Here is a 24,471-nt window from a genome sequence, read left to right on the forward strand (position 1 = left end):
TCGATACATTAAAAACTTGTTTTTGCACAATGAATTTTGAATCAACACTCTACAGATAACAAAGATAACCGTTCCGATAGTAAAGAATGATACTTGGTTTTTGATTTCTGAGTCGCACTAAAATTTCACATAGTAGGTAGGTAAAAGAGAAAGATCAGAAACTGCGAACAAAAAAAAAAAAAAGACGTGGAAACAATGCGAACCTTTTTTTACAAATACACTGGGGAAAAGATAGAACAGAACGAAACAAGATCTTTCCGCTTACTTTAATGAGAACATGATAGTGATGCGCATAAGAAACATCGTTTCTAATCTGTTTTGAGTCCTAAATTCATTGAGGAAATTTAATTTCAGATGAATAGTCAGTCTACATAAATAGTCACTCTGACTGGCAAATATCGAGGGGAAAAATTAGAGTGGGCGGATTCAAAGCACTGCACATGAGTGTGAACTAAAACAACCAACAATGCAAAGTAGCTCGCATGATCTTTGACTTCTACAAAAGTGAGCAAACTGTACAGCGACACAAATAATTATATGATGCTAAAGTGATGAAAAAAAGAGGACAACAAACTCGTACTTTTCAAGTTCAAAATTATAACAGTTCAACATAACCTTTGATTCTCAACCATTCAGAAAAGATGGCAGAAAAAAAAAGACTCGGAATAAAGTACGAAATCGTCATAAGCAAGAATATAAATGCATATACGAGAGATGTCATGTACTAGTTGTTCCTTAGTTCATTCATTTGAAATGTATGACTAGCATGCAAATACTTAAATAATGAAGATGTAAAGTACTGTTAGATGTACAGAAACACCAGAATTCCATTAACAACAAAGTCTACAATACATATACCAAACAGAACCTACCAAATCTCCTACCACCATCATCTCTCGATCTCGACACTTTCACGAGACCACAACAGATTGCTGTCATCGCCTACCGTATCCTATCATTCGGCACGAGATATTCATCACCTAATGTAGCACAAAACTGCTCTCCAAGCACTGAAGCGGTGCGAACGCAACGCTGCTCCTGTGCAAAACTTAAATTTCATAAAATTCAACTATTATATGAGTCAGCTCTAGATGACCCAAAAAGTTTCGCCAGCATGAGTGGCACGGAATAAAGGAATTCTTCAAGGTTCATCAGAATTGTGTAACTCAAAGCTTCTCATGTGACATGTATATCCAGTAAGTTATTTTATCACACTACAGGGAGTTTGGTTTGATTATTTTAATGATTAAACAAAATATAATTTTTTTTTTTACTAATTTTTTTTTCTTTATCGTTGTTAATGCAAAAGTATTCTTCCATTACATTGGAATATACGAAACTAGTTATTATAATACAAAATAAGGCCTAACAATCCTTAAAATAGTAATTTAATTTACTAAGCAGTGCGCCTAAATTGTTGCATGAAAAAACTTACTGCTGGAATATATAGTTTATATGTAGGATGAAATTATCCATGAAATGAATAATCAATTGAAATGAAGAAAACGTAGAGTAATGTCTATTCTTATCGTAGTGAACTAACCAGTAGGAATGCATATTAAAATTGCAAGGCAACAAGTACAAAGAATTTAAATTTCAATGAAAACGTGAAAAGTTAAAAGTGAAAGGAGCGAAGAAAACCAGTAAAGCAAATGAATTATATATTTTACAAATTATTTTGCAATAATAAATAAAAAGAAAACTGTAACACAGTGACTGAGGATCACAGTGACCGTAGAGGTAAGTGAAAGTAAAAAGTTTTTGGATAATTAGAAACTAACATCTATACTACAGATATGAAATACAAGCGTTAAGTAGCTAATATTCTAAAAAGTTAGATTTTTACAGAAACATGAGAAGACCATCATCCTTAACAATTGCAAAGAAAGTTTTCAAACAAACAAGTGATAGATAGTTAGGACTTATACATTCCTTTTTCTGTCTGATCTGAAGCACTCAGATAAAATCTATGTTGTGTAGCAAGTTTTGATTGTAGGCTCTCTTATAACTCCCCCGAAAGAATTTAAATTGATAAACAAAAACATAATAATACGTTAACACGTTAACTGCATACAATGTTCAGTCTAAAACTTGAAATTAGGTCGAAGTCACTTTAAAACTATACTTATTCACAAAACTGTTTGCTTAATAACCAAAGTATAGCCAAATAATTATAATGAGCGGGCACATTTTCTATAAATATGTCTATATTCCCTTATTTTAATTAAACCGTAGTTGTAAGAAGGTGTTAAATTCTGTTTGTCAAATAAATGCATCCCTAAAACAGTTGTGTTCAAATTTTTTTAGAAAAATAACAAGGAATGATAATAACAGAAATCCATATCAAATAATGACTGATTCTAAATTTTAATATGACGACAAAACATAAGGGAACGGAACTTATTCATTGCTGCTTCTTGCACTGGTCCGGTACAGGATCTAACGCATCACAAAGATTCTTTTTCAGATCGTAAAATGCATCACTGGAGCGTATTCCATTAATCATAATCCAAGGGACGAAATTCAGCGGTGGTTGCAAACGTTCTGTTTCTACACCTGCTTCTGCCAAAAGTCTTCTTCCTTCTTCTCCTTCAGCACATCGCAGAATACTGAAATACTCAGATGACATTAATGTATCAATTTTTATGATTAAGAATCGATGAATAGGAAAGGATTTTCCATAACAACAGAATGCTTAGCTAATGAATATCTTGTATCTTCTCTGTAACAGCAGAAATTTTTATTTCCATCAAAAGTATACAAAAGTGTACTTAGTATACTTGCATAAAATCATCGCATTTGATCATTACAAGCACATAAAAACTTGATAACGGGGTGTTGAACAAGTATCAAATGAACATACCATTAACAGAAAAACATTCTGTCAATCAGTCTTCTAATAGTTGTAAAGACTTAACTTTTCACCTCGCATAAGCAGAAATTACCTTTTACTGGATACGGAAAGCTTGGACAAGCATTTTAATCCGGCTGAGCGAAGATCACGTTTTCCTTGGATACACGATATTACTGGGACATACTGACGTGGATTTTTAACTATTTCAATTACACAGTTCATAAGCTGATTCAATTCGCATTCTGGTGGTCCATGCTGACATTTACAACTAAAAAAATAGGAAGACCGACAAACAGTGTTAATTACCTAAGAAAGTTATCATTTAGTGCAAACCAACTTATTTATCCATTATTCATTTTCCTATATATCCCACATAGCAAATATTTCTTTTAATGACACCACACCTCAATGCAAATAAAAAAAGTTATCAAGAATAAGAAATTGTAGAAAAAAAAAAAATTTAATTATGATCAGAAATAAATATAATCCAAATTCATGCAGTCAATATATAATGCACATATGTTAAAGTCATTATTATCATTCCTTAAGATATATTTTGAAATTACCTATAGTCATTACCCACTGGATCACACTTTGCTTTGCCGAAAGGTACAATTTTAAGTGTAATCCTATTTGTCACAGATAGTTCTTGCCATACTGGTAGAAGCTGTTGGTGAACAAAGCGCGAGGTATCTGGACATTGCGCTTCAATATATGCCGCTAATTTTACTATATTGCCAATGGTGGCCTCTGATGTTTGCAGTTTTATTAGCTGAAAGCAAAAAAAGAAAAAAGAAAAAAAAAGTTTCAAGAGTTTGAAATTAACTGAAAATGATTAATGATTAGAATCATTCATCTGACAAATTTAAACTTCAATTCAGTACTGGATATTTTGCTTACTATAGTAAAAAAAATTTCCTAGCATTGTTATTTTGACAAAAATGAAGGTGATGTCATTGATGCCATTATGTATTTAAAAATTTAAATATCTTCAACGACTTGCGACTATGTAGGAAAAAAGAAAAAGAAAAAGAAGAAAAAAAAAATCATTTTATGGTTAATAAACACTGATCCCAGAGGATAAGAAATCAGCATGGCAGATTTAAGATGTCGTATCATCCACTTGCACTTCTTGAAAAAAGGATGAAAAGTCATGCCAGAAAAAAGGATGAAAAGTCATGCCAGAAAAAAAAAAAAAAAAAAAAAAGAAAAACTTGTTCAAAAACCTTCGATTTCAGCTGAATTGGTTTCGCTTTGATCCAAATATTCTGATAATTTTAATTTTTGGGTTAAAACTTTTTTTCTTTCTCTTTTCTGATCTTACTTCTGAGCTTTCGGAGGAATTTATATAATTCCTTTTTTCATAAATATCTTCCTCTTTATGTCTTAAAGATTTAAAATTCCTTTAAAACTTTGGTCAAGTTTCAATGTAATTACCGGAATTGACAAGTTGGAAGAATTGTGTGAAGCGTTAAATTAGTACAGTTAATACAGTCAAACATAAAGAGCAAATAATTCTTTCCAACATAAGCAGAAGATATAAATTTAGTTGGTTTCAAGCAAAAAAAACGTGAAGAAAAAGATGTTAATTAATATAAGAGGAAAATTGATTTTTATGAGGGTATATTAAGATGTGAGTTGAAAAAGCATAATTTCTTTTGAAAATCTGTTATTTGATATTTGCAAACAAAACTTTTTCAACTTTTTAAAAAATTTTCCACATAGAACTTGAATGGAAATTGAAATTTTGATAAAATTAATTCTAGAAAATATTCTACATCCATAGATTTGTTATAATTGTCGGGAAAATCTTCTGCATTTCATATACTGAAATCAGAAATGTTAATTAAAAAATTGTAACCGTTGAGTTACTGCTATTAAAACTATAAAGCAAATTAAAAAATGCTTTGACAGATTCAATTATTAGAAAAACGATAATAGTACCTGAAAACATTAGTTGAAAAATAAGTTATTTCAAAAAAAAAAAAAAAGATAAGGAAAGTATATGGTGATAATGACTGCATAATGCTATTTTCGCACTATAAGGTAACAGTTAAAAGGCAGAGAGATTTCTATCTCACAAGTAAACAAAACAATTTCCATTTCTGATTTCATCCAATATTAACTAGCTATTTTTCTAAATATAAACGGGATCTCGATAGCACTCTAATTATATCACAAATATGGTTGAGAATCTTAAAAAATGTTAATTAAACCAAAAACAGCAAAATAAACAACAGCTACGAGAAATGTCTAATTATCTCCTTTAGAGAAATCTTGTTTACCACACATCTCCCTTTCTTTCATGTTCATATTCAAAAGTCGAATCATACTGAATGACTGCAGAGAACCAGTTACAATCATTTCCTCATCAAAAGAAATATAAAAATAACTAATAATTTATATAATTTGTGCTTGTAAGAAATGAGAATCCAGTCAATAAGTATAGCACTTTTCTTACAAAAGAAAATATAGTTAAGCATTAATCTCTCTATTTTCTTTTAAATGGTTTAAGTAGCACGAAAAATGAAGAGATATCAAACCGGAAGAAAAAAATTTAGTAGACTTTTCTTTGTTTACAATATTCCTTTTTCTCCCAAGTAAAAATAAAAGAAAAAAAAAAAAAAAGATAAAGTTTTTTGATCGATAAGTCTCATAAAAGTTTCAGGAGAATGAAATTATTTTGAAATTAGTTGCAGTCGACGCAAGATATCTTTTGCGTGACATAGAAGCAACAGAGAGTGCTAATCCAAATTTAAAAAAAAAGGCTATCAAATAATTAATTTGGCAAATAACTCATAAATTCAAGTATAATTAACAACAACATATATCGAAAACCTCCACTAACAAGCACCCAAAAAATCATTTGAAACAAATTATTAACAAGCAAGACTATATAATACCAAACAATAATGCTAAGTACCAGCTAAATTATGTTTGCTTGATTATATCACTCGGTTTTAAATTACGAAATATCAATTATTTGATTTTGGATCTATGTCGATATCACAGTGAATGTTCTAAAATAGAATCATAAAACTAATTATTAAACATTTTCTCTGACCTATCCAATGAGTATGCCTTTGATGTTTAATTATTACTATGAAAGAGAATTTATCATTATCAAAACTTATTGGAGATTTAAGTAAAAACGTTTGGCCCAAATTCCTTTTAACATAGTTGAATTTATAATGTTCTATCAGTTAAATAAATATTTAGTAAATACATATCATCAGCAGAAAAACTGCAATTTACCAGCATTTCTGATTTAGATATTCTTTTCAACCATTTCATTTACAGAAATGAGATCTCAGCGCTTCAATCACCACTAAAAATATCTCCAGAATTCTATATTTCTGCACGAATGGAAGCTAGAATTTTATTGTTTACCAATTAATAAAATCTCAAAACGATGAAGATATTACATAACCTTTAATTTTGCAGAAAAGAGAGAAATTGATGTCCTTTGCAGCAGTTTCAACAGTTATATAAAAAATAATATAATCTGAATATTAAGCTCTATTTTGATGCGATACGTTGTAAGCTGTATTAACTGAAAGGCATGTAGCAGAAAAGCAGATTAAATTCTATAAGATTCTCAATAACAACCCGAATTTCATTCATTAACTTACTGGTCTTTCCTTAACAGTACTCTTTTCCAACAGCAGAGTGAATAACCATTGATAAACGATAAAAATCAAAATAACACCTGGGAGAATGCAAAAATAATGGCATTTAAAACAGAATAAATACCGCACCATACTCTTTATAACGCCATTCTGGAGTTCTGAAACATAACAAGTCTTTGTTAAACAAACGATACACAAACGAGTTCTACCCCACAAATACATCAAAATTTTATGATGTATTTGAACACAACAAGAAATGAAATGCATTAGTGATTTAATCAGTAGAAAATATCAGTGCGTGACTAAGAATGAATGGTAAATGAAATGAAGAGAGTTGCATGTAAATACTAAAAGCTTATTTTACAGAAGCAGTTATGTCCTGTTTGTTTGAAAAAAAAATTTCGAAAATTATATTCAATTAATTTCACTTCTTTCTTTATCAAACTACTGCTATGATGGGAAGAATGTAGCAACAATACTATAAGCTTTAAAAAGATTGCTATTTAACAACGAAAATATGAAGCATAAAAAAAACAATTAAACGAGAAACCAGGAGGTTTCTCGAAATGGAAATTACAGGTTAGCTAACAAATAATTTATAGGAGTTACACATAGAGAATCAATGAAATAACAAATACTTGAATTAATGAAAACATGCGCAACTGCTTCAAATCAAGAAATGAAATTTAAAGGAGGAACTAAAAGATACGTACCCATTTTTGAGCAGATTCTTTCAATACAAGCAGACAAATAAATTGTTAGTGTCGAATTCGTTCCTCTTCTTCAATATACATTGCGCTTGTTGCTAAAGTGAAAAATTAAAAGAACTATCTGATAAATTTGAAAAATAACGCGACTTCCAATTCAAACAGAAATAATTCTAAAGAACCTAGTCGCTAACATTAACACTTCCAAATAAGTTTTGTTGTCAGATAATTATTGCATCCGCATTGTCTATTAAATTATTATATTCATTTGACTGACGAACACTGAGATTATGTACTTGAAAAATAAAATTCACCTATATGCTATCTGCATAAGATTTGTGCTACTGACTTTAGAGGTAGCAATTTTAATAATCATCGAAACTAACCCAAAATGAATAGAATGGCAAATTAACGAAGTGAGATTATTTTGAAACTGATTACTTCTAAGATTATCAAACAAATGACAAAAAAAATAAGAACAAATGGAACAACTGAGAAGATAAGTGGAAAAGTATGGTGACACAGCAGTACGATTAATGAGTAACCGGTTAGCGAGACTTTCTGTTCAAGTCTGTAAGTTGCACACAATCTGTCGAAACTTGTTAGACTAGTTTCCACATTATGATGTTGACAGCCGAAAAGATACTTTTGTTTATCAAATATCATCGATACAATGTTTATTTGAAGAGATGTAGCTACTCACTACAACATCTATTCACGTAAGTCATAATGCATAACGTAAGCAATATCTATTTTTCATCTAACTATCTATTTCTAATCATTTCGCGTCAATTTCTCATAAACATACATGCAGTTATATATGAGCCACGTAACATTACGCACGTGAATAAGGTAAAAGTAAAAAAGATAATTATCAGTAACAAAGAAACTAAGAAGAAATCTGTAAAAATTAATGCTCATCCATTTCTATCATTGCGTGTAGTTGAATAAAAGTATTTGAAAATGAAGAAAAGAGCAATATAAGGTTTGCCTTAAGGAAAGAAATATATTATTTATGTTCTTAAGTTTATTTGACAAATAAATTTAATCTAAATTTCAAAAAAAAAAATGAAATAAAAGTTAAATGGGATTAGAATTTTTATTGAATACATGGAAACACAAGAATTGATACTATGAAGCTTTACTTTTCCTTTATGCCACCGACTATTTCCACATCATCTCCAAACAGAAAAGACATTCGTATTCAAGAAGAGAATAAAAGAAAACTGAAATAATACTAAAAAGTAACGATGGCGAGATTAGCTATGAGAAAAAGGAAAGAACAAGAAATCAGTCTATCAAGCAAATGAGTTTTAATTAATCGAATTCAATAAAAATTTCGGATAAATCAAAAAACTTTTCATAGAAATTCTCGTTAGTATGGAAATATAACTAATTAAACACACTAAGGGTAAGCAGAAATAGTGTATAAGAGGAAGAGAAATTAGTCCTTGCTCCCTCTTACTACTTTTCTTCAGCCTCTCATAAAAAATGTACTATATAAAAAGTTTTTGATCATAACTTTTTGCAAATCAATTCCTAACCAATTTTCGTTATGAGACTTTATCAATTATAGAAGCATTCTGTCAAAAGTAGATTTATGCGTGCAAGCATTATCAATTTATATTTCAATTGGTAGTTTCTGCACTGCGTTATGTAGTTCTGGTTTTTTCATCGATTACGTAAAATAAGTCGGACTAATTCGTACAATCTATTTTAATCACTTTTCAGAAATGTTTTAGAAGTCTAAATTAAGTTTAGGTTTCAGACGAAAGGTGGTTTTGATGGCAGAACTCGAGAATAATGCGTTATGTGGTTCGCCAGATTTCTCTAGTCGTGGTAAGTGTTTCCTTCCTCCCACATTTAACACGCTAATTTCTCCTTTGTTTTACTCTGTTTCGTATGCTTAGGATCGGTCCGATTCAGCTTGATATTTGACAGTTCAAGTTCTTCCTTTAAATTATATTTTGGGGGATTAATTGACAAAAATGGAGACAAAAGTATCGAGTGACATGCGATGTTTTAGTACTGGAATTTGATATGTTTAGTCAGTCGTTCCAAAATGTCATTTTTCAAAACCCATATAACAAAGCAACTTTAATTGTATTTTTTTGACAGAACTATTGCGGGTGTAAATTAGTGAGCTTGATCCAATATCCGAACTTTTCCAGAAATAGATCCGAAACTAAATGCTTCAAAACTAAAGATGAGTCTGGAATACACCTATATTATCTCTAGAAACGCGCGACATTGTGCTAGTGAATATAGGCCACATTTTGTATTGTAATATATTATTTAGGAAGTGATCTGTTTTATATTCAGTAGTGCTTACTTATGCTTGCTAAAGACTGATACATATTTTATAATGCATGGCAGCATGTTCTTTTCGTAAGATTATTTTTCCTACTGTCTTTTGCTTTATTTTTTACGAAGATATCATCACTGGAATAGTAGTCATGAAAAGATTAGTATGAATCATAATAATTCGATTTTTTCTTAATAAAGGGTATACGGTTTCTCTGTCTCATAATAGTAACTTGATTATAAAGCAGTAACAGTGATATAGAATGGTTAATCTTATGTTTAGCAGTATTAACTTTTTTACTACATCTTACCCTTATTTGAAACATTTGCGGATTTTGAACAATGTTTTGGACTTTTCAAATTCGTAAATTTTGAATATTGATTTAAAAAAAAGAATTCTGCTCTTTTCTTTCAGCTTTGCTCTTCGGTGGGATTATTGCCCCCGTTGTGTTGAAATACAAATCGATAACCACTACCATTCCTGCATCTATGAAGCTACCTTTGACCGTTCCATTTGTTATCTACCCTTTTCCTATCAGAATTTGATCTGGGACAAGACCATTTCTCGTACTGCATTGATTTTGCATTTGTGTTTACCAGCCAGTCTTTCTCCAAGCTGATAAAAAGCTACCGACAGCTCGAGCTATTTTACTCACTAGAAAACGCTGCTTTCTATGACTTTAATTACCTTATTCCCATTAAGATTCCTATTTTTCCAGTTAACTTTGGCTATGATGTTGGGAAGCAACTGCCTACTGAAAACCGTCAGTTCAGGTTACCTGGCTAACTACATGAGTCCTTGTCATTATAATATGTCTTCATCTCACCGCTTCATGCCATGTCTTCTCATGCAAGCCATGTCTTCCTCGAACCTTAAACTCTGAATCGGCACCACATGCCCAAAAGAAGATTAAAAATGCAGTCTTTGCCCACCTGTAGATGACGATTCTTCAAATCCGTCCAGCAGTGATCGAACAGCACCAGGTATCAAATCACGACTGTCAGAGAATGTGGGCGAACATGATAACGACGACAATTACGACACTAGCAGACAGAGTAATTCTTCTGAGTCTAGCAAAAAAAGTCATGATGGCGACAACAAAATCGAATATTGTCAAGCACAGACTGTCAGTAATGATGGTGTGGTCGTTGTTGTGGGCGATCATTCTGACCAGTTGGATGAAGGCGATGTGGATTTGGATTTAGTGGTGCGAGATGAATGCAACGAAACGCATGGTTATTTTTGTGTTACATTTATCTAGCTTTAAATGTATTTCATTTGCGGATAAAAAACTAGATTCAGCATTATAGACCTTCAGCTCTTTTATTTCTTCATCAGTAGGAAAAGGAGGATTAAAGTATGCAGAGCTTGCCGAGATTTGTCTAAAAAATTCATATAAAAATACACTTCATATATTTTGCAAAAAAATAACTTTCTAAGCATTAAGTTTATTTAAAAAATATTTTATTTTTTTTTTTTAAATATAAGAAAATATTAGCCGGCTCTGGCTCGGCTCTGACTTTACCTTTTCTTAAATGTGTTAAAAACGGCTATAGATATTTCTGGAAATCAAAACTGTAAGTCTTTCAGAATTGAGCTTAAATAATTTCTCAAAAAAATGAAGTTGAATTCTCTGCTTTTCCAGGTACCTAAAAATCATGCTTGTTTTCAGGCCACTTTCTGAAACGGTTCCATCCTCTTTACTTAAACTTTATACTATGCTGTACTATTCTGAAATTTAATAGAAAATATCGTTCTTGAGAAATATCGTTACTTGTGTATTGGAGAAGTGTTTGCGTATGGCATATCGGTTTCGGTCAGTTTTTTCTTTGAATTTTCAGAAGAGACATCAGAGCCATCCCGCTGTAATTCGGTACCTTTGGTGAAAAAAGAAGATATGTCAACATATAAAAGAGCACATTCGATAGAATCATATAAATATAAGCGACCTGATGCAGTCATTTGTGCAGGTAATTTGTTGTATATTATCTTGAGCAAGTAGGTACTTTTCAAATTGATGCCAGTGATCTTGTTGCAATTGTTCTTATTCTTTTTTATAATCTGACTTTATGCCCTAATATTTTATGATATGACTTACCGGTAGAAGCACGTATCCATTTAGAATCAGTCGAAATAGAGTGTTTGATGCATCGTGCACAATTTTTTCTGGCACGAGCGTGCGAAGAAAATATCAAGTTGGCGATGGAAACTTCATTGTGGACAACCCATCCATTCGTCGAAAAGCTTTTGGCAGAAGCATATCGGCGAGCTCCGGTTGTGATACTTGTTTTTCTTGCACGAAATGCGGATCATTTTGCCGGTAATACTTTGTATTCCTGATATAGTTTATGATTGATGAAATTTTTTGAGAAACAAAGGATATTGAATCCTTGCTTGATACTTTTTAAATAGGTTTTGCTCGGATGTGTTCGGAAGCGCTATACAGAAGTCAGCCAGCAATGAGATGGGTTGATTTCAAAGGCGGTGGTAACATTAAACTGCAATGGATTACAAAGTGTCCGCTTGCACTTAGCGCAAGTGACCATATTAAGAATCCATTCAATAAAGGTACCATTTATTTCTTTAACATTATTTCCATTAAAAAACCAATTTTTGAAATGTTTTGCTTTACTGCAGTAGTCGTTCTGTCTATTCCGGATGTGAATTTTTTCGGATTGTAATAGCTTGAACATTTTGTTCCCGAATAATTTTTCAATAGATTTTTATGAAATAAAGGCCTAATATTAAATTTTGTATACTTTGTCAAAATTTTCCTAATGACTTGTATTTATCAAGTGCCGTAAAATTTCGAGTTTTGAATATATTTTCAATTATGAATATATCTGTGTACAGTCGTTATATGAAAGGTATTGCGGTACAAGTGCTAGAATTTTTACGTTATTTTGGAACACTGCTGAATCCGAATTAGAGTTATTAAAGAAACAATTCAACTTGTTCTAGATTTCCAATTTTGCCCTCCCCCTCCTCTTCTCTAATTTGAGTTGGAGATGAAGTGCGTTATGGAATTTCGAAAGTATTGTTCGTAATTTATTCCTCCGAATTTTTTTGCATTTTTTTTTTTTTTTTTTTTTTTCAGAAAAAGTGATATATGCTGCTTCTGATGGTTGTGAGATACAGCGTGCTGCGGGTCAGCGACTCTGCAGCTTATTTCCATTTGATGATAGTGTTGATTTGAAAACACTGAAACTGAAAATTCGAGACAATTCACAAAAACTGCCGTCTTTATTGGAAACTGAAATATCTTATTTAGAATTTAGAAATGCTAAGAGGTAGTTTCTTCATAATTGTTATGAAATATGTCTCTTGAAGGAAATTTGTTTTGTAAGGAATGTCTTCATACGTCTTCTCGTCCTTCCATTAAGAGTGCGAATCAAATGATCTAGAAACCGTGAAATTTCTAGATTCTTAATTGGTTTCAGAATTACGCATATGAAACTCTCCCAGAAAAATGCTTTTTGTGAGCCTCATCTTTCTTCATTTGTATGAGTTATAGAGATCAGCTATTAATAAGAAAAAAGGAAAACTTGGAATATGTAACTGCTCGTTATACTTTCTGCACATGTGCAAATGCATCATAGCATAGTCAAAATGTAGTGGGAATCAGCATTTTCTGTTTGTTTAAAAATGCAGCTAAAAATTATTGTATGCATATTTCTTTTGATCCTACTGCAGTAGGACAACCGAAATGTTTTATTCCTACACTGTAGAAAGTTTCAGAAATTTGCCGATAAAGAAAACTTTGAAAGAGTTATTGAGGGAAGGTCGACCTCCTGCTATGCTGTTATCTTCAAGCAGACATGGTAGCCGTAGCAGAATGAATTGTGGAACGGAAAGCTATGTATGTGTTTAAATTATTAGCTAATCAAATTCAAGAGGACTTTCTTTTTTATTTGTAGTTCATGAAAATTGTTTTATTCGTTTCTTGGCTTTAGAAATAGAAGTCATATAACATGTTTGGTATCGTTTGTCTATGTTTATAGAGTGCTTCTCGACTACTTCCCCTTATGGATGTTGCGGTTTCGTATCCTTCACATAACAGTTCTCGTTTGTCGTCATCCCTGAGAAAACGTCGGCCATCGCCAAAAAGGTTGTCGCCGAAGCGCCGTCCTTTAATACGGAGGCATCGTCATCATTCCAAGTCAGCAGAGTGAGTTTTCAATTTCTAATTATCACTGAAATGCCGTCTTTTGATACATGGTCATCATTATTCTAAATCATCGAAATAAGTTTTCATTTTTCATGTGCTTTTCTATATTCTTTTTATTTCAGTCATGAGAAAAAACATAGCTCAGAACGATCATCAGGACACAAATATGATTCCTACTCGGGTCACAATTCATGTAAAAGTAATTGGCGTGACAGTTCTCATGAAGAGCATGAATTATTTCGAAGGTAATAAAGAATACTGATATTTCCAAATGTTTGTTTTAAATATTTTGAACGTTTTCCAAGAAACTAATTTCTAGATACATGGTGATGAAGTAAGGTTTCCTATTTGGATTAATTTTTTGATGAAAATTTTTATTTGGTGTTTATTACTATGGCTTCGTGCTTTACAGTGATCTTTTTCATAATGCACAGCCATAACAGTTAAATAATATGTTGGTGCTTTCTAGCGTAGCTACACACATCTAACTTTTAACTTTTCACCTTCATGAATTTCATGTATCTTGTTGTTCTTAAAAAAACTTAGTTTCTTCGAAATGGCTTTATCATAGAATACCAAATATTTTAATTATTTCCGTAGGATTATCTCACTTTTACTGGAAATTATTGAGGTGCACAATCAATTTATACCGTAAAACCATTTCAAACAAACAAATTGCAGAAATAAAAATTTTAATCTCAATTGTAAGAAGTTTCTAATGTCTACATGTGTTTCTTTAGCAAAATTAAATCTAATTTTGAATTTTATTGCAGACATTCAAGTCGTCATCGGTATTGACTCCCGTGAGAACATTTCTTGAGAGATCAACACTGTCATTTACGTCGTTTTGATATTAATTTCTTTGTTTGCTCCATATTACTACATTTGGATAAAGCAAAAAAATAGAAGCAGTAAAGAAAGAGAAATTTGGATCTTTGTATTTCTCGAAAAATCTATAGAGAGTTTCTGCGGTTGCTCACTGCTGTACAGATACATTTTTAAATAGGACTAGTAAGGGCAAATATTCAATTTGTAGTAGAATCTTTCTTGTAATATTTTCCTTATCAATTAGTTACACTTAATTTTAAAGAACTCTAATAGATAATAGTAGACAGTTTTCAAAACATTAGCCTTTTAGTACAATGTTCGAGCCTTTGAGATATTTTATACAATATACTTCTGTGCTATCATTTCAACACATCTCTCTTGATTGGAGGTCATATGTGGGGTACACTACTACAAGGTGTACTGCATTTCATTCATTCAAAACAGCATTTATTACATTGCCTACAAATCCGTTTAGAAGTTTCTGATAGGAGAAGAAAGCTAGAAAATAATTACTCTGACATTGTTCGATCTTTACTGTGTTTAAAATTTCCATTTGTAGTTTGTACAATGTCTGCAATGTCTTCGCTGTCTGAGATTAGACTTATAGTTCAGTAATTTACTGTGTATTTCTTTTTTGTTTAATATGATATTGATTGTCTCAGTAATTATTGCATTAACGAAAATAGCGAACCATTTATTAGAAGAAGTGGATCACCGCACTATACTTAAGCTTTATTATGAAGCATTGTGTTCCATGTAAATATAAAGTCGACCATTCAAATTCAATACTTGTCGTGTTTTAGGCATTATTATATTCGATTAATTATTACAGAAACTTTAGGGAATGATCCGCATTAATATATTTAGCAGAATTATTTCATATGTTTTATCTAACTTTGAATCAGAATCGTGTGTGGTTTGTATAGCAACTGCGATATTTTGATTTTATCTTCATATTTCTTGTAGGTTTAATTGTATTCTTGAAATTATTTTTTATACTTTGTAATTAAATATTTCGTGTTTCGCTAAAAATTGTTTTTTTTTTTTTTTCTCTCTCTCTCTCTTGCACTATGTTTTTATTTGTATTTTATATATAATGGGAAAAAGGAGTTATAACTGCAATCAGATAAAACTAGTCAGTGACACTGTTTTCATTTGTTTACATTACAAAAAGAAAGGGAATTTGTATCGGTCTATTTTATTAAAGTGCTTTGTTTTTTTTCTTTTTCCTCATTGTCATTATACTGCTATTTAAGATTTAGAGTGAATTGATTGTCTTCGTTTAGTTGTGGGTTATCTCCGTGGGTAAAATATGGTAAAGCGTTATGAGTACGTTTATAAGATTTTAAAAAGCAAAGAATTGATAGCTTTTATTTGTATTTTTCATGTGTGTATTATGTAAATTAAAATGATGATGTTAATCAATTTTGCATTGTTCCATCCATGAATTCACCACTAAACGACCTTAGCGAGGTATACGGTATTGTCAAATGAGGCAAATGAACAAGTTGACAGCCTCTTTTTGGAACTGTATTATTGGTGAATATTAAGAAGAAGCAATAAAATGAAGAATTCTTGAAGGGATGAATGAATAAATGGATAAGTGGTTGAGAGGGAAGTGCTGTGAAGAAAACAATGAAATTGGCTTGATCAATGAGACGGTCTCATGAAAGGAGATAAATATTCAGGTAGAATTCAATTTCAATACACCAATAAATGTAGAGAGCTCCGCCTTATCCTCTCTTATTTTCATTTTTTATGGTATTCGTAGATAGCATTGGAATGATTAATGAATAAATAAAGAGAAATTTGATTCCACTTTATTCATTACTGATTATAATATTTGTAGAATGTGAATGATAAACAGTACTCTTCTTCTAGTAATTGAATCAAAAACATTGAAAAAATTGGAACAATATATCTTAAAAGTTTACAAATGGATTACTATTTTGTTATATTATTTATATTTCTCATTAATTTATCACCGATCTACAAATTTACGGCTCAATTTACATCATTTTATCAATTCTTTATGAATGTATAACTGCTGATGCAGTCCGGTAGGAGTTTAAATTATCAAAACTTAACTTTAAATGTCTACATATATTTACTTGTATATGTATTTATGACTTTTTGTTTGTCATTAAGTACCATTCGACATTGTTTATTGTTGTGTATTACTCTTATTGATGTCTTATAATTACATAAACAAAAATGGATGATACTAGTAAATACTAGTATCATCCATTTTGAAATATTTTTAAATTCAATAGTGAACAAAAGATTATTGAAAGAAATTCAAATTACAATTTTCTTAAGAAGACAGTATGCCAAGGCTGAGTGGTCTAGTGGTATGATTCTCGCTTTGGGTGCGAGAGGTCCCGGTTTCGATCACCGGCTCAGCCCCACCGTTTTTGCAACAAAATTAAAAAAAAAATATATTGCAAGAATGATACTTTGACACAAGAACGACAATAATTCTGCTCGAATTTCATATCTAACAATAGAGACATTATTTATTGTATAGTCTTTATTTCCTTTTTTTTTTTTTGGTCATTACTTATCTTTTGAAATTATCACTAATTATAATTACTTTTCATCTTTAAATGGTTACACTTTAATGTTTGAATGCATCTTTTGCGTAAAAGAAAATTTTTTCATTACTTTTGTAAGGATGAAGTTTTTATGAATTTTACCTTATTACTTATTCATTTCTTGACAAAAAAAAAAATAATTATTGAGTGTATAATGAAACATGAATTAAGATATTGAAACAGAATGAACATATTACTTGTAACTAACAATAATTCTTTAAAGTAAAACAATTACTACTGATGGTTCTAATTCTTCTAGAGAATATTTATTTTTCTTTAAACATGGAAAAAGAAATTGATCACATTTTTTTGGAAAAAATACATTAATTTAAGATTCGTAAAAAAGTACATTAATTTAGAAACTGTAATGACAAAAGTAATTCATTCATACATAAAAATTTTTATTTCTTTTACTTTGTAGGAAATTAAAGAATCTCTCAATGAAATTAACATGATTATTAATTTCAGTTTTTTCAGTTTTTTTTTTTTTTTTTTCAGATAATTATTCAATATGATTTTGTGATTACATAAAGATTTAGCGAAAATGCTAAACATTATTTTGTGTTGGCTAAAAGATACAAAAGAAGTTAAAACAAATAAGCATTGGCTGTATCTGAAAACTACAAAATCATTTTTTATTTACTGTCGATGAGATAAGATAAGATAAGATAAAAGCATTCGTCTATTTTTATATTTGCATGGAATAGCAGAAATTGATTTCTTATTGTAAATGATTGACGCGAAGACAGCAAAACCCATAGCAACAATATTAAATATTGCTGTAAAGTGATTGTTGATGCAAATGTTCAAATTAAAATTTAAAAATTTCAAAAAATCATTTTGAAGCTGAAATTATCAGTCGTAAATCTTATGATATTTAATTCCATAATTATCTAATCTATGAATATCTATTTGTATTAAGCTTGTATTATACAGCTCTTTGCTGCTTTTTCTTTTTGCAATATTTTTTTTTTTTTTTATTTATGCTAAAAAAAATGAAATATTTTTGTTGATTGATGTTCAAAAAATTTTATTTCTGATCAGATCAATGATTTTAAAAAACAAAATTTTGAATTTCTTTCATTTTTTTTTTTTTTTTTTGGTGCTAAATTAATTCAAAAATGGGTTAGGATGATCCATAGATAGGATTACTGTAATGTATATTTGGTGATATTATGTGTGGGTCGACATGAATGAACTAATGATAAATGTATCGGATGAGTAATGATTCTCGATCCATCCATCCATCTATTCGCTGTCCAATCATTCTATTTTCATTTACATTGGTCAATGAGTGATAAATTTCACATTAATCTTTCTTCTTCGTTCCTTTATTTCAGATTTTATTTGATTTGATTTGATTTTCTTATTATCAATTAGAAGTATCAAATTCAAAATAGTATATTTCTTCCAAAATTTTTCAAAACATACTATCTATTTCTTATATTTTATTCATAACAAAAATTTCAATATGCTAGTTAGTATTCTTTATATAGTGCTAATTAGCTAGCTATGTGAATTAAATTTGAGTAAATAAATTTCATTTTCCTCTTTTCTTTATAAAATTTAAATGTATACTTTAGATGAATAAATTTTTGTAGCCATATATTTTAAAAAAGAAGAAAAAAAAGAAAAAACATGAATATAAAGAAAGGATGAATGAAAGGAATTGATAAAGTGATGCACATTTATAGCAGAAGAGGGAGAGGGAGAGAGAGAGAGAGAGGGGCAAAGAAAAAGATGAGAGAGAAAAAAGTTAGTAAACCATGTTAAAGGTGAAAAGAGGCGAATGGTTGATGGTGATGGATTGAAATGCGGGAATTTTCAAAGGAATTATTTCTCCTAGTTTGATTCAATATTATTTATTTAGCAACAAAAACGCAAGTTTTTGTCAAATTCATTTACACAACTTTTCATCATTGCACTGATTGTGAATGCACTGGCATTTTAGTACTATATGATAGTTTGAAAAGAAAGAAATATTCCATTTATTACTTCTAACTATTTATTTCAATTATTTTCAATTCATTCCTTCAATTTGTTCCTTTCTTTCCTTCCATCCAAGCAGAAATGATATTCGAGAGAAGTTTATCTTGAATATATCCGAAAGAAGTTTATCTTGAATATATCCGAAAGAAGTTTTCTTGAATATATCCGAGAGAAGTTTATCTTGAATATATCCGAAAGAAGTTTATCTTGAATATATCCGAGAGAAGTTTATCTTGAATATAACCGAAAGAAGTTAGTCTTGAATATAACCGAAAGAAGTTTATCTTGAATATATCCGAAAGAAGTTTATCTTGAATATAACCGAAAGAAGTTAGTCTTGAATATAACCGAAAGAAGTTTATCTTGAATATATCCGAGAGAAGTTTATCTTGAATATAACCGAAAGAAGTTTATCTTGAATATAACCGAAAGAAGTTTATCTTGATTACAATCCGGAAATAGTAATAATGGAATTTTAATAACATTATATTTTTACTGGTTGGAATGTATTAATTATCATATATCAGTAAATAAAAGAAATTTTTATTCATCATTTTTGTATCGAATCTAAATTTTAATTTTGTAATTACATCCTGACTTACTAATTAAAATTAGTTTAATATTTTGAAGATAATTGCAAATGTATATGCAAATATAATAACATTTTATCATTGATAATTAAAAAAAAAATTTTTGATACAAAAAATTTTCTCTAATAACAGTAACCAATCAAAAAAAAAAAAAAAAAGATTAAATCAAGGTCAAATGTCACATTAACATTTGTTAGAATTTATTGGCTGAAAAAATAAAATTAAAAAAATTATTTAGCAATGTATTAGTATTTTGAATGTAACTTAGCTAATCTAAGTAATAGAAATGTAAGTTATACCAAATTTTATGATTTTCTTTTTCATTTTTTCACTTTTTTAGCAGTAACAACAACAACAACAGCAGCAGCAGCAGCAGCAACAAGCAGCAGTAAAAGCACCATTTAAAAATGTGACTCTAACGGGAGAAGAAGCAAGGGTATGCATTAAATTGTTAAGTCATTCCTTTGATGTTTAACCGCCGTCTAGCTGATCAGTCCATTTTCTTCCGATCCGTCTTTTTTGCTAACAATGAAAAGTCAGCAAAAAAAAAAATTGGAGCTGCTTGATTATGGGTTCGTTCTTTTAACGCTTCCTTGCCCTTTCTTCCTTCCTTCCTTCCTTTCTTTCCCCTTTTCTATCAAATCAACCCTTTTATCAAAATAAAAAAAGAAAAAAAAAACCTCATAAATTGCTGTATTTATTCCTTGCCCACAATAAATGTTACTTACTTTTACTTATATATATATAAACTTTGCTTTTTCCTTCTACAAAAAGAAAAAAATTCATCTTACCCGAAGAGTGTGTGTGTTTTTTTTTTAAACCATTCGTATTTTTCTCGAATAAAAATAGCTGTGTGTGTGTATATGTATGTGTATGTATATGTATGTGTATGTGTATGTATATGTATGTGTATGTCTATGTATGTGTATGTATATGTATGTGTATGTATATGTATGTATATGTATGTGTATGTATATGTATGTATATGTATGTGTATGTGTGTCGTATTTTTCTCGAATAAAAATAGCTGTGTGTGTGTGTATATGTATGTGTATGTATATATATGTATATGTATATGTATGTGTATGTATGTGTATGTATGTGTATGTGTGTGTATGTATGTGTGTGTGTATGTATGGATTTGTTCCATTAAGATATAGCAAGAAAGTTAAATGAATGAATTTTTTTTACTAAGTAAAAGAGAAGAAAAAAAAAAAATGAAAAAAAAGCTATTATTAAACTTTTCTTCTTCACTTCCATTTTTATTTATATTTTGTAATTAAAATAAATTAATTCATTAATTTACCATACTACGAGCACACATATAAATATCAAATTGAAAATGAAAGATTGAAATTATTTAGACGAATGGAATGACTTAATTATTTCATTCAAATACTTCACAAATAATTTAATATTTATGTTTATGTAATTGTTTACTAAACAAATAAAATAATTGTTGCAATTTTATGTTGTAATTTGATTTATAATTAATAATCGAAACAATAATTGATTAAATGGAAATAATTTTACAGTTAGCAATATTTTTGTTTGTTTGTATGATAAATTTAGAACAAATCAATACTTAAATAATTTCTACTATTTTTTGATATCTATGAATATTATTTTAAAAAACGATAAGGAAGAATTTTCTTTTCCTTAACATATTACAATCGCTGATTAATTTCAACTTTGTTAATGGATAGATGAAAATATGAAATATTTATTTAGTGACTAATTCATTTATGAATCAATGGGAAAATGATATTTCATTTTTTGATATGTCTGTCTGTGTGTATCTTTAATGTTTCTTTTTATTTCTATTTTTTCATTATTTCCATTCATTTTTATCTGTTAGTTAAAATCTAAAACTAATTTTTCCTTTCTGTGTTATTTTCTTCTTTTCTTACATTCATTTCACTTCATTAATGGCAAAGGTCAACAGCAAAGGTTATAGAGGTTAACTGATAGTTTCTCTTAATTTATGTCCTAAGTCATAAGTCAAATTGTGGTCCATAAAAAAGAAAAAAAAAAGAAAGATCTTTTGGTTTTCATTGATTTGCAATAGATTATATATATCATAAATAATCTCAAAGACAAAAGTTGATGGAACTTTATCTCATAAAATAGAAAATTGAACAATTTCATCCTAAAACTTAGCCATTATATCACTTTTAATGTCTTATATCAGAGTGATTATCCTTCAATGCTTTTTTGAAATTTTAGTCCAATCAGCGAAATTATTTTCCATCTTTTTTCATATCTAATATTAAAAATTCTTTTTTTCTTTTTTTTTCATTTTCTTCATTATTTTACGAATTTTAGTTCTGAGAAAGAAATTTATTTTTTGCATCAGAATTTAAATTCTTTTTAGTATTAAGATTTGATAATTAAATTTTTAGATTATTGCATTCTCTCCTACATATTTCAATTAGGTTTATAATGACTTTCAGGTGTCAGTCGTTAAATAATGCAGAAAAATGTTGGAAAGATATTTTCGACAACTACAAAGCACCAAAAAGATTTTTCTCAGCGAACAACATTTGGTCTAAAATATCAACTAATTAAATTTAATGATCTGATGTTAGATATCGTAAATCCATTTTACAGATTTATTTTTGCTACTAATTTAAGTAACAATTTTAGTTTACAGTGTTGAATCATTTTTTTTTTTTTTTTTTTTTATTATAACAAAACTGAAAATACTGAAAAGATGAAAAGATACTATTACTATTACTTTACAATTACTCATACTAAAATTACATAAGAAAAAAAAAAAAAAAACATTACTGCTAATTTCATCTAAATTTCAATTTCAATTCATTTTTTTTTTTGTTTTTTTTTTTTGTAACTTTCTTAACCGTACTAATATACAAATCAATTATGCTTGTATTTTTTATGAATTGCAAAAATTTTTAAAATAATCGTTGAGTAAGTATATCGGTTGAAATTTTTGTAAATACTTTTATTTCTAATAATTTATTTTATTTTTCTCTATGTTAAATTTTGCTTGAAATATATAAAAAGGAAAATAGATTAAAATTAGCATTTCAAAAAATGAATGCTAACATTTTGAAAATTCACAACAGACATATAAGATATTATTACATATTACAGACAAAAGTACACATTAATAAGATTTATAAATGGGAATGATATATAATACTTATTTAAGTTTAAGAAAAAAAAAAAATTATAAATAATTAATATTGGAAATTATTCAAATTTCACGCTTCTTATTACCAATTTTCTTTTTGCCTTTTTTGCCTTAGCACAAACAAACAAACAAACAAACTTGTCAGTTCATTAATAAATTCACACATAAATTTTCCTCGCTGAATCATATTACTATTTTTTTTGAGAATACTGTAATTTGGTTTTGAAAAAAAAGACAAATAAATTCCAAACATAGCTCATAAATTTTTAAACAAACTATAATAAGGAATAGCTCTATTCTTGATTTTACTTTAGTAAATGATAGTTTAGAAAAAAAAAAAAAAGACAGCAAATTTCTAAATGTAATTAAATGATTGTTGAAAATTATGAATATTTTAAATATTAAATTTAATGATTATTACATAAAACTTAGACATATTAATACTTTTATTTCCCAAAAAAAATTTTCCCAAACCATTATTTACTTGCCTGAAGAAACAAAAAAAAAAAAATTTCCTCAACAATTATCTCACCGACTTTCTTTTTTTTTTTTTTTCCATCTTTCTATTTCATATAATTTATTGGAAATACTGTTCACCATGTGTGGTCCATTCGTTTATCTGAAATGCTATAAAATAAAATATAGTGGCGCACAAGGACAGACAATTCCACCTACTCTATTTCTTCTCTTTCAAGAAATTGAAAAAAAAGAAAAAAAAAGAAACTACAGATCCAGGACAAAACTATTCCTTAATTTACGCTTATCTGTACACGTATGTATCACGTTTTCATTATATCATAACATATATAACGTATACTGTAATACGTTATATCACGTCAATGATTTATCGTAAAATTTTTCCAGCATAGATATGATCAATTTAACAAAATAATCCATTTTTTTTTTTTTTTTTTTTTTTTTTTTGTTACACTTAATAAAGTTATGAATATGCCATGATAAGGTTAGAGAAAATTCTTTGGACTTCTAAAAATTATAAAAAATTTTCTTGTACTTTTGTGTCCTTTTTTTTCTGAGTAATTAACACAACAAATTAATTTTTACACAATAACAACAACAATAAATTAATTTTTTTTTTTTACAATTTAAGGAAAAATATATTTTTTTTTTTTCACAAAAAAAAAAAATAAAAAAATATTCCCATTCTATAATCATAAATATTTACTGTTAAATTTAGAATTTTGATTCAATAAGCATCAAAAAATAGCAAATATCATATATTTCAATTCAATTTAAAAAAAAAAAAGAAAGAAAGAAATCTTTCCAGTTTATTAAACATTTTCCGTTCTCATTTTTATTATGATGAATTAGAAAAAAATGATTTCATTATTACTATTACCTAGAATTCATGATATGATTTTCAATAAATTTTCTCTTTCTCTTCTACAATCCTTTTTTTACTAAAAAGATGAAAATTCATCCATCCGAATGAAATACAATCGTCAACCGTCAACGATCGCACATCGATGGCCTTTCAATCTCCATCCAACCATCTCATTACTTTTTTTTACGACCTCAAGTATCGTATTCTAGACCGATATATATATACATATATATGTATGTCTAATATCCTTCCACCTTTTTTTTTTTTTCCTTCTTTTCATTCACTTCCTCAAATTCCATTTTTGTGAA

At 28.9% G+C, this 24,471-nt stretch overlaps 2 protein-coding genes and 1 non-coding gene across 4 annotated transcripts; 2 read left to right on the forward strand and 1 right to left on the reverse strand.

The window, feature by feature from the left end:
- Positions 1-2,404: 2,404 nt before the first annotated feature.
- Bm1914 lies at positions 2,405-7,200 on the reverse strand (the record flags this gene model as incomplete). Of its 2 annotated transcripts, XM_043078234.1 has the most annotated exons (5): positions 2,405-2,609; positions 2,946-3,122; positions 3,421-3,626; positions 6,487-6,641; positions 7,197-7,200. In XM_043078234.1, 5 exons carry the CDS (start codon positions 7,198-7,200, stop codon positions 2,405-2,407), a joined length of 747 nt encoding a protein of 248 aa, XP_042934168.1. The 2 variants fall into 2 exon arrangements, with proteins under 2 accessions (XP_042934168.1, XP_042934169.1); XM_043078235.1 differs by lacking the exon at positions 7,197-7,200 and having other exon boundaries at positions 6,487-6,615.
- Positions 7,201-8,974: 1,774 nt separating this feature from the next.
- On the forward strand, positions 8,975-14,461 carry Bm10354 (Uncharacterized protein; the record flags this gene model as incomplete). The annotated part of the gene is made up of 10 exons (XM_043078236.1): positions 8,975-9,029; positions 10,434-10,730; positions 11,337-11,465; positions 11,618-11,815; positions 11,908-12,063; positions 12,593-12,785; positions 13,234-13,354; positions 13,497-13,663; positions 13,786-13,908; positions 14,437-14,461. The coding sequence occupies 10 exons, from the start codon at positions 8,975-8,977 to the stop codon at positions 14,459-14,461; spliced, it is 1,464 nt and encodes a 487-aa protein (XP_042934170.1).
- A 2,364-nt stretch (positions 14,462-16,825) lies between these two features.
- Bm14615 lies at positions 16,826-16,897 on the forward strand. Its single transcript has one exon. It is a non-coding gene; the product is annotated as a tRNA-Pro (tRNA).
- The last annotated feature ends 7,574 nt before the right edge of the window (positions 16,898-24,471 follow it).

This window comes from Brugia malayi (genome assembly GCF_000002995.4).
Source record: "Brugia malayi strain FR3 genome assembly, contig: Bm_v4_Chr2_contig_001, whole genome shotgun sequence".
NCBI classification, from domain to species: Eukaryota; Metazoa; Nematoda; class Chromadorea; order Rhabditida; family Onchocercidae; genus Brugia; species Brugia malayi.